General features: G+C 35.2%; 2 protein-coding genes across 2 annotated transcripts; one reads left to right on the forward strand and one right to left on the reverse strand.

Annotated features, from left to right (window-relative positions):
- The first annotated feature begins 1,473 nt into the window (after positions 1-1,473).
- LOC107759976 (uncharacterized) lies at positions 1,474-3,141 on the forward strand. The gene is made up of 3 exons (XM_016577992.2): positions 1,474-1,813; positions 2,171-2,292; positions 2,647-3,141. Exons 1-3 carry the CDS (start codon positions 1,646-1,648, stop codon positions 2,966-2,968), a joined length of 612 nt encoding a protein of 203 aa, XP_016433478.1. The 5' UTR covers positions 1,474-1,645; the 3' UTR covers positions 2,969-3,141.
- A 4,396-nt stretch (positions 3,142-7,537) lies between these two features.
- LOC142172419 (uncharacterized) lies at positions 7,538-9,229 on the reverse strand. Its single transcript, XM_075236030.1, has 3 exons — positions 8,516-9,229; positions 7,924-8,051; positions 7,538-7,865 (listed from the first exon to the last, which is right to left on the reverse strand). Exons 1-3 carry the CDS (start codon positions 9,227-9,229, stop codon positions 7,538-7,540), a joined length of 1,170 nt encoding a protein of 389 aa, XP_075092131.1.
- Positions 9,230-11,334: the final 2,105 nt, after the last annotated feature.

Raw genomic sequence — 11,334 nt, forward strand, 5'->3', positions numbered from 1 at the left:
TTTTCTTTTGTTGTATTATCCTTTTTCATATTTTAATTGCTCAAAGACACAACACATGTCTATTAATCATGTGTATAGTTTGTCGATGATAATGTTTGGCCGTTAGGTTAGTCACGTGGCTCGCTTTGTACACTAGTGAAGTAGCCCCTTCTTGTGTAGTAAGTTTGTTAAGCTACAAGAACGGAAACACAAAAAATGAAGTAGAAAATCAAAAGTATTATTCTAGGTGAACTTAAAATTAAAATAATTGTAATTCATAAGGAAAATAACTTGCATCCATATTAGAGAAGTAATGGAGAATAATTTTCCTGAAAATAACTTACAACACACTTAAATGCACCTGAAATGATTATCAGATTAGATCATCTATAAATAAAATATAATTACATCCTAGTATAGTGTATATATAACCAGTTTCATCTGGAGTACTTTAAGTTACTTAACTCATGTATTGAGAAATTAATGTACGAATTATCTAAAAATCTAAAATTAAATTATGATACATATACTAGAAAAGACTATATATATATATATATATATATATATATATATATATATATATATATATATATATATATATATATATATATATGTTAGAAAAATCCCCTATAAATGCTTAGGTCTTTTGTGAGTGTTTAATTTATCGTGACCCAATTTCCAACAGAGAGTTTGATGATAGAATTGTTACTCTTATCTGGTTTTTTCTTTTACCCTTTCTTTATTATAATCTGGATTGTTTGTAAAATTTATAAGAACAAGTAGAGTGCAAGCAGGGGCGAAGCTATGTTGGCCCAAGGGTAGTTAACTGATCACCTTTCGCCTAAAAATTATACTATGTATAAGGTAAAATATTACTTGTTATTGATTAAAAATAGACTTTGAACTCCCTTGCATAGCCCACTGGCAAAGGGTGTTAAACATTTAAACATCCTTATTGAATTTTCTGGCTCTGCGACTGAGTGCAAGGGAAAAAAAATTTAAAAAGAGAGAAAAAGAAAAGGTCATGTCCTTCCTAACACCTCCTTCTATTTAAGTGAAAAATTACAGCCTAGTGCACAAAGCATCTCGCATTCACGCAGGGTGATCAGAGAAAGGATCGAACCCAAAAGCTGTGATGTAGACAGTCCATCCTTATACAAGATCAGTGACTGATTTCACATCTCGAACCCATGACTTAAAGGTCACACAAAAACAACTTTACCTTGTTTCGAGGCTCACCTTCTATTTAAGTGAAAGACAGATGAAAATAGGAAAGTAAAGCTGAAAATGAGAGCTTATCAAAAAATGAATGAAATTAATGGTAGGGACCCTCTTGTGTATGCCAAAGAACTTTAGTCCAAAACTTTCAATTTTGGCCCCTTTTTTCTCAAGATTCAAATAAATAAATTAAAAGTTTCCCTTTCAAAGAAACTTCTGCATTGAGGAGTTGTCTTTTCTATCATTATAAAACAACAAAAACAATAACATTGACACAAGTTTTTGAGTTACTAAGGAAGGAAACTAACTCTAGTTAATTTATACACTATCTACATGGAGATAAATGATTGCCTCTTTCTCCTTCATTTTTTCTTGAAAAATTGAATATAGTTTTTGGTTTTACACTATTGTTTCCTTCTCTCTTTCCTCTTGAGTTTTGTGTATAAAAATGGCAGGCATGCTTCCTGGGGTTGAATGTGCTAGAAGAAGGAGATTTCATCAAAGTAGTGGATGGTTAGATTCATCTCATACCTTTGGATTTTCATCCACAAGAAGGTCTTCTTTTTGTCTCTACACTAGTAGCCATGAATACCCTCTCAACTCAAGCTCTTCTAAGGTATATACTAATACTCCCTCCACGTTTGTTTTGTGTATTAATTTTGCATAGGCAAATTTTTTTCTAGATGTAATGACATGATATTAATATAAGAGTGAAAAAAAGAAAGTTTAGCACGAAACATCTCGCGTTCATATAGGATAGGAAGAAAGCTCGCATTCGAGGAGGGGTGGGGTGATGTAAGCAATCTTATATAAGAGTGAGATGAGTTTAAGTGGAGCGATCCGGACAAGTAGGATTCATGTAGCCAATTTGAACTTACTAGAGATTAAAGTGTAATTATTATTATTATAGCTATTGTAATGACATGAGAATAATTCGTGTGTGTTCTCTTGCATAATTGAATTGAATTAACAGCAAAGGGGTACAACAAGCCAAGCATATATATACCAAGATGAGAAACTAGGTGAAGCTGCTAGAGAAGCCAGGCAAAGGTTGGATGATAGGCTTAGTGCAAGATGGAAATCACAAAATAAGAGGTAAAAAGCTCACTTCTCCTTTCTTGATATAGTCTTATGTAACTTTAACTTTTATGTACTGATAGTGTAAAAAAATATTTAACAATCAGATTATTTAAGAGAAAATTATACGTGTGTATATATATATATATATATATATGACAAACATTAACTGATAACCTAATAAAAATGGTAACTAATTTGTTATTACAGGTTAAACTACATTGATAGTTTAAAAAATCTTTACATTATCATCGTATATAACTTAAATAACGAAAAACTAGATGAGTTCTAACTTGCAATTCCAACCATATGTTTGACTCTTTTATCATAATATCACTGATTGCCTTTTTCATTTTGTGCAATTGAATTCAGGAGTCTCAATAATGGACAACAAAACCAAAGGCAGGGAATAGTGGAGAATAGGCCAAGTTTGGGTGTGGATAATTTGCAACAAGAAGTGTTTTCTGGACTAAAGAAGAGTGGATCAAAGAAGTTCAATTGGGCAAAAATGATTTGGAAATCTTCAGAACAAGATGAATGTGCTATTTGCTTGGACCAATTTAAAGTTTGTGATAACCTATTGCAATTGCAATGTGCCCACAGGTTCCATTCCAAGTGTTTGGTTCCATGGCTAGAATCTAATGCACATTGTCCATGTTGTAGAATGGCAATTTTGACTAGTACTAGTCCATAATTATGAGAAATGAGAAATTGAAAGGAAATTGCATCTGTCTTTTTCACCTTGTATAGGTGATCAAGAAATGTACAAAATAGATAATAGGTTTCTTGTAATTAAGCCTATTGACTATTTGTTTTTTCAAGAAATCATGTATATATGTTCAGAAAATTGTGACTTATGGTTAAAAATTCTCAACCATGATTACCAATCCCCTACTAAGTAATTTCTTCAAATAAAAGAAAACTAGTTCATTTGCCAAAAATATATAGAGAGAAAAAAAATCAAGGAAGTTGCCAAAGGCTTTGCCACACATCACTTTAGTTCATAAATTCACAAGCAACCACCAACACAAACTCTATAGTCAGCCTTCCCTCTATCTTTCACTGGAATGTAATAGTTGGTGGCAGTGACATAGCCAGAATTTTTTTACCACGGGATTTAAAAAATAAAATAAACAATTTAAATATGTGGAAAAGCCAAGAAGATTCAACATCCCATATGTATACATACATAAATATTTTGTATATCTTATATAGACGGTATAATTTCCCGACGAAGGAAGTTCAGATGGACCCAGGGGCGGTCCAAGAAGATTGGTGGCCTAAAGCCAATTTTTAATTTGGGGCCTTTCAGAAGGAAAAAAAAATTATCATAACATCGATGATTCATTCTGATATTCCTACACATAGAACAACACAATTTAGCGCAATTGTCGTGCAATAACTCACTTAAACCAACAAAATATAGGGCGAGTAATGTGCTAAAAGTATAGAATTTTGGCCTGACATCAGTTGTTAATAGTTTCTTTTATAAATAATTTAGTCACTCCTAAGATATTGTTGATCTTAGATAATAGAACCAAATTCATATCGATACCTCACTAATGACGTCACTCGTAAAATTTAAATAATGAAAAGTTTTATATTCGCTACAAGGGTTTAGGGGGAGTGATTCTCTTTCTGTATTTTTTGAATTTTTATAAAATATTTTATTTTTTATTTTAACATACCCAATATATTTAGACTCTGCATCTAAAGATTATTGTGAAATGTATTTAATCCAACTTACCTTAATTAAATATATTGGGTTCGAGTCCTGTAGTTAAAAAAATCTTGTTAAAACGTGTTCTCTCTTTTACTAGGTCTTACACGGTATGATCTAGATTAGTCGGGGTCTCAATACAAATACGAGTAGAAAAACAAAAGACAAATTTGGGGCCTTCAAAATTTGGGGGCCTAAAGCCTTTGCTTTAGTGGCTTGACCCTTGGGCCGCCCCTGGATGAGAAACAGCGGAAGGCTTAGAGTCTAGGTCTAGAGGTCTAGGGTCTTCTATATAGAATTAATTAGGATTTTAGGGTTATAAAATCAGATGTGGGCTAAGGGAAAGTGATGATGTTTGCTCAATTTTTACGTATCTCAACTATTTTATTAAATATCTATTATCTCGTTAACATGCAAATTTATGTTAAAATAAATGAGCTCTGTAGTATATCTGCACGATATTGAAAATTTATGTTAAAAAAGACACTAATTTTTCTCGCTAAAAACAAATTCAAGAAGTGTTTTGTCTTAAAAACTTCAGAATTAAACATAGATTACAAGAAGATAAAAAAGTACAAAATACACATTTGTTGAATTTTGTGAAAATTTCCGTATGAATTATCATATGGCTGTCGAGTAGCAGTTGAAACAAGTGATTTAAATCGAACCGAAGATCACTATCTGACCCATTCTAAATCCCACCATGAAAAAACAGTGCAATAATTCAACTAGTTTTCACTGTATTTTCTGGTCCTATATAATAATGACTCTTTAGTAAGTTGGCATGAAACATGAACAGGGAAACTCCACTATTTCTATGATATATATAGTACACTTCTTGATTTATTTGAATTATGAATCAAAGTGACATTCACCAACTCAAATCAAATTGAAACTTATAAATGGGCAGCAGTGCACGAGGTATTTCGCATCCACGTAGGGTTTGGGAAAGACCCGTATTTTAAGGGTGTGTGACATAGGCAGTCTATTCCGATGCAAGTATCAATGACTGATTCTACTGCTCGAACCCATGACATATAGGTCTAGCATACGGAAAGGGTCACATCCCAAGAGGGTGTGATGTAGACATTCTACCCCGACGCAAGTATCAGTATCTGATTTCACTATTCGAATCCGTAACCTATAGGTACGCAGAGACAACTTTACTGTTGCTCTAAGACTCCCTTCAAAAACTGAAACTTAAACACAATTCAAAAAAATAAATCTAATTTGACAATAGACCGGTAGCGACTTTACTTGTACGAGTAGGAAGTCCAGTGTTTTAAAAGGCGTGGGCGTAAGGCGGGGCATTTTACATATGCCTCAGCGGGGCGTAAGCCCCATAGGTATTTAATTTTTAATATTTTATAAAATAATATAATGACAATTAATATTTATAAACATGTAAAATTGTATAAAAATTAAAAAAAACTATATATATGTGTGCTCTATCCCCACAAAAAAACTAATCAAAATAATCTATTATACGTTACTTATAAGCACAAGTAATTTAAATCTAAAAGAATAAAGTTTTCTATATGGAGGAACAAAAAGGATGATTAACTTGCAATTTGAACTTTGAATTTGCTGCTATGAAGAAAAAGGTAGTTCTCTTTGTATTTGTAAAAAAAATTAAATATTCGTTGCTTTTGGGAGATATTAGCAGACTAGCGGACAAGATAAAAATTTGAAAAAACCATGAATTAGGGCTTAAATCAATAAAAAAGGTCTTTACTTTTAAATTTAATATTTTTGAGTTTCTTTTTAAACCTTTTAAGTAATTACTAAACTTACTTTTGAGAATTTGGGTATTATATGAAGGAATAATTCAACAAATTTTATTTTAATTTGAAAAAGTCTATGGGGCTTACTCCTTACTAAAAAACGCACCTCGAACGCCCGGGCGTACGCCCCGAACGCCCGGGCGTACGCCCCAAATTACGGGGCGTACACCTCTTGAGACTTTCGCCCCACACCATCGCCCCGGGGCTTTTTTGGTACGCCTCGCCTCGGGGCTCGCCCTAGAAATGCCTTTTAAAACAGAGGTAGGAACTATTTTTTTTTTTTTTGGTAAATAAGCTTTCTATTTATCTGAAGAAACTGTACAGGTATGTCATCATCCTAAAGTTGAACATGCAGCCCCAACTTTAGCGTGCCTCTTCTACTAATTCTAACATTCAGAAATCATAGTTATTCCCTCCCTTCCAGTTTATGTGAACCTATTTTCTTTTTGATTCGTTCCAAAAAGAATGACCCCTTTCTAATTTTAAAAATAATTTAGCTTAAACTTTTAATTCTACCCTTAATGAGAAGCTTTTATAATCATGCAAATACTATGTGTCCCTTTTTGATTTGTTTAGGACCACAAATTTCAAAAGTCTTCATTTTTTCTTAAACTCCGTGCCCAGTCAAACAGATTCACATAAATTAAAACGGAGGGAGTACTTAGTATCCTGTATCTTGTTGCACCTGGTTAGACCTTCTCCTTATTGCTTCTTGGATAGAAGTTTAGGCTGGCCATTTGTTTTGCTAGTCTTGGTACTTTGCTTCCTCTGCAGTGTATATCTTGTTTAATCATCTTTACAATCACATCCTCTGCTCTACGTTTATTCGGAACAATTTTAGATTCCTTTCCTGCCAGATATAGTAAATGCTCACGGCTAAAGTCATTCTATATATTTAAGCTTTTCCATATTTCCCTCGTGCATTATTTATTGCACATGTTACCTCCTCAGACCATCCCATTACAACTCTACTAACACCCTGCCATGTGAGTAGTTTTTGCCAGATTCTAGCTGCTATATTGCATTCAAAGAATAAATGTTGTGTGGTTTCCTGCTCTTGCTCACATAAAATGCATATCGGGCTACTCTGCATCCCCTATTTGATGAGCTTATCTCTGGTATATAGCCTATTTTGTACAGTCATATATAAGATGAAGGACCACCTTGGACTGCTTTGATTATTACATATCAGTCTCCTCCAATGAACTCTGGGGTAATCACCTCGCATGTTGTTATACATTTTCCTTATGGAGAACATGTCCCTGCTCATAATCTCCTCTACTGTTAGCCCAGCCTCCTCAATATATTTCCCTGCATTGAAAATCTTTTGCACAACCCAGGATGCCTGCTTTGGTTTAACTTCATTCATCATATTCCCCTTTATATAATATGTGTGGACCCATTTAATCCACAATCTATCTTTTTTTTGCCCCAAACTCCAGTAGTGTTTTAGGATAGCTGCTTTGTTCCATAAGCCAATATTTGTTATGTTCAATCCACCAGCAACCTTAGGCAAGCATTACTTTTCCTAGGTAATAAGAGCTTTTTTGGAACATTTTGTAGCTCCCGTACAGAGGTAGCTTCTGCAAGTTGCTTCAATCACCTTAATGATCTTTTTAGGCAATATGAATATTTGAAACCAGAAATTTTGTATAGTTGTAAGTACACTCTTAATCAGTTGCAGCATGTCTGCATAAGACAACAATTTTGTTGTCTAGATAGTGATCCTTCCTGTCATCTTGTCTAATAGTGGTTGACATTACCCAATTGATAGCCTCTTAGAGCTCAGAGATACACCTAAGTATCTAAAAGGTAATGTGCTAGCTTGGAAGCCCAAAGTTTGCAAAATTTCCTGTTGTATGTTAGGAGCAACTCCTCCAAAGTAAACATAACTTTTCCCCTGGTTAGCTACTAACCCAGATGCCTTAGAAAAATTGTCAAAACAAGCATACAATAGCTTTGCAGATATCACATCTCCCCAGCAGAATAAGAGTAGGTCATCTGCAAATCCCAATTGCACTAGGTTTAGCTTTGCACACCTAGGGTGATAGTTGAAATCAGGATTGTTCTTTAGAGTCTTCAACGGCCTGGTAAGGTATTCCATTTGCTATTACAAAAAGATATGGAGATAGGGGGTCCTCTTACCTCACTCCTCTCTTTGCAGCAAATGGAGTACTTACCTTACCATTAACTACAATAGAGTAGGATATTGTTTGAACACAGGTTATAATCCATTTCACAAATGTCTCAGAGAAATTCAACCCAATAAGCACCTGCTCCAGGAATATCCATTCTAGTGAGTCATACACTTTTTGCATGTCTATCTTGATCATGCATCTAAGTGATATTCCTTTTTTTTTCCATACTACTTTATTAGCTTATGGCTAAGTATAATATTATCATTGATCACCCTTCCAGGTACAAATGCAGCTTGTCCTTTATAAATCAAGTCATCCATGACCCCTTGTAGTCTGTTGGTTAGCATTTTTTATATGATTTTGTATATTGTAGTATAGCAGAAAATTGGTATGAATTCCTTCACATAAGATGGGTTATTTACTTTTGGCACTAGTGTAACAGCAATACAGTTTATTGGCATGTACATGTCTTGAGTTTCAAAGAATTTAAGCATTATATTGGTCACCTCCTCCCCAACTATTGTCCAAGCTTTTTTGAAGAAGCATGAATTGGAACCACCCACCCATGGTGCTTTAGCTTCATCTATCCCCTATAGTACCTGATATACTTCTCTTTTGTCAAAAGGTCTAATGAGTGCTTGTTGCTGCCTTATATTAAGTATAGGACATGTTCTCATTATATTAGGCTGGATTGTTGGCATTGTTGTATTTGCATTTCCTAGCAATTGCTTGTAGAATTTGAGTATTTCCTCCTCTATGCCCTTATCTGTTTGCAGCATACTTTCTTCAGTAGACATTAAAGTTTTGATATGGTTTTGTGCTCTCATATTCTTTATGCTTGCAAAGAAGTATGCTGAATTGGAGTCTCCTAGCTTTAGCCATTGCACCCTGGATTTCTGTTTATATATACTTTCTTCTATCAAATCCCATTTCTCAAGTTGTATCCTCAACTCCTTTTCTGCTTCAAATAACTCATGTGGGTGGTTTGGAGTTCTCATGTCTTCCTGTACATTCTTAAGCTTGCCTCTGATGTCTTTGATTCTTTTTGTGACCCCATTAAACTCTTTGACATTCAGTTCTTTGATGGCATTCTTAACATGCTTCAGCTTCTCCCAGATTTCCTTCATATAGTGTGCATTATTAGTTTGCCTCCAGCTGCCCTCTACTACTTTGGTGAAATTTGGGTCTTCTGCTATATAGTTCATGAATCTAAATGCTTTCCTGCATTTGTTTCCTGGTCTGCCCAATTCAATGCAGAGTGGAAAATGGTCTAAGAAGATAGGGTCCATAACTTGCACTGATAAAGGTTGCATTGTAGTTATCTAGTTTGAGTTGACTATGGCTCTATCAATCTTACTATATGTGTGAGTATTGCTCCATGTGTATGATCTTCCTATTGTTTGTAGTTCTGTCATCCCAGCTTCTACCATAAACTTTCTGAAATCTCTTGTTTCTGCATCCTGTACCTCTGTACCATGTACTCTGTCTTCTACATTCAATACGGCATTGAAGTTCCCTATTATTAACCTGGGTCCTTGCTGCAATGACTCCATTTGCTTCAGTTGTTGCCCCAAGACCAGCTTGTCCTTTATACTATGTAAGCTATAAACTGCAATGAAGTGATATTCAATGTTCACAACTATCCCTTTCACTTGAACATATATGGAATTGAGGATGCACATCCAGTTCAGTTATCACTACAAGGTTGGGGTTCTATAGCAGCCATATTCTCCCTCTTTATATACGAGAAACATTAGTGATCCAGCTCCATCCAGATGTAATTTTATTAACTATACTTGCAACTTTACTCTCTTGAGCTCTATGCTCTATTATTGCTATAATACTAATGTTATTCTCTCTAATAAACTCCTTTGTCTCCTTTTGTTTATACAACTTATTCACCCCTCAAACACTCCAAGTAACTATCTTCATCTTGGTAGAAAAGGAAATTGAGCCATGTCCTCCACCCTTATGCTACTTCCTCCCCCATCTTCATACTGTGCATGCTGTGGTTCCATTCTCTGGTGATTTGCTTCTTCACTGAGTGAATTGAAACCATTTATGCCAACCAGCTAATGTGTACTCTCTAGTTGGCCTGCTTTAAATGTCTTGCCAGTTGATCTGACACGCACTTTTGTCCAGCCTTCCTCGCCTTCTTTGATTTTCCCCTTATTGCCTGGTACTTCCCTGTCAGTTTTGGATTCCACTTGTGTAATAGTTTTGCTTTGTCCTGCTTTCACCCATACCTGCTTTGTAGGTTTCTTCATAGTTTTTGGTTGTTTTTCCTAATTCCTTGTGATTTGGATTTGTCTCACATTGTCTTTTTGTTGGCAGCAATGCCCTACTTGCAAGCATGTAGGGAAGTACAATGGTCTCCGGTTGTATGTTATCTCATGTTCAAATATCTCTCCATCGGGATCTTCTACGGTCACATTTGTTGGCAATGGTTGAGTGACATCCATCTCAATGAGCATCCTTACATATGAGACCCTTCCGACCTTTGTTATACAATCATCAACATATAGAGGGTTCCCTAGTCCACTCCCTATTCTACTTAATGAGTTCATACTCCAACAATGAGAGGTAAATTTGGAAGTTTAATCCATAGGGGTATGATTTTTAATACCTCCTTATCAAAATTGAAATTCGGAGTCCAAGCTTTGGTTATTATAGGTTTGTTATTGATTGTGTATGGCCCTGAGAACAGGACCTCATTCTGGTCTTCCTAACATGTGAATTTGACAATGAAGTAGCCTTTATTGTGCAGGTAAATTTTAGGTTTGGCTATGAAGTTCCACTATAATGCAATGAATCGTTCGACAGCCCCAATTGTAGGCGTTTCCCCAATTACATACATTATCACAACATTACGCCATTTCTCTGTCTCCCTATCCACCTCTTCCTTTTTCAATTGCACAATTTTGACACCAATGCGAATTTAAGGAGTAATGAAAGTGAGATTCATACCTTTAGCAGCCATTCTATTTCCTTCAAACAAGTTTGCCCAATTCTTATTCTCCTTCCCATTGTTTGCCTTCTCTATCTATTGTTCTGCAATAATAGGCTCTTTTTCGTTATTTTTTGCCTCGATCGCTTCACTTCCTTGGATTATAACATTTGAACTGCCTTGCTGCATTCCAGTATTTGGAGAAGTTGAATTCTCCAATCGAACAGTAGTTTGCAGGTTTTTCCCCTTCGACTAGGTATAGTTCTTGCCATCTGTTGCAGCACTTCCGGCGTTACATTTACATTCTTTTCCCGTAGTACCGAACGATTTGTTGGCGTGTTGATTTCTCCAATAGGCTTCTTCAGTCCCGGTGTTTTGCTCAAAATTTCCGTAATTGATCGCACTTTTCCAGATCCCAACCCTAGATTCCCTTCCACAGTAAGTCGTTCCGTCAATTCTGTTATTGTCTCC

This window comes from Nicotiana tabacum, chromosome 18 (assembly GCF_000715075.1).
Source record: "Nicotiana tabacum cultivar K326 chromosome 18, ASM71507v2, whole genome shotgun sequence".
Lineage (NCBI taxonomy): Eukaryota > Viridiplantae > Streptophyta > Magnoliopsida > Solanales > Solanaceae > Nicotiana > Nicotiana tabacum.

Excerpts from the sequence above, each read along its gene's own strand:
- LOC142172419 (XM_075236030.1), bottom strand. The coding sequence starts at position 9,229 with ATGCAACCTTTATCAGTGCAAGTTATGGACCCTATCTTCTTAGACCAT. Across the intron at positions 8,052-8,515 it reads ACAAAAGAGAAGTATATCAG|GTGCTTATTGGGTTGAATTT; the intron begins GTACTATAGGGG and ends TTCCTGGAGCAG. Across the intron at positions 7,866-7,923 it reads GCTGCAAAGAGAGGAGTGAG|GCCGTTGAAGACTCTAAAGA; the intron begins GTAAGAGGACCC and ends ATACCTTACCAG.
- LOC107759976 (XM_016577992.2), top strand. The coding sequence starts at position 1,646 with ATGGCAGGCATGCTTCCTGGGGTTGAATGTGCTAGAAGAAGGAGATTT. Across the intron at positions 1,814-2,170 it reads TCAACTCAAGCTCTTCTAAG|CAAAGGGGTACAACAAGCCA; the intron begins GTATATACTAAT and ends TTGAATTAACAG. Across the intron at positions 2,293-2,646 it reads TGGAAATCACAAAATAAGAG|GAGTCTCAATAATGGACAAC; the intron begins GTAAAAAGCTCA and ends AATTGAATTCAG.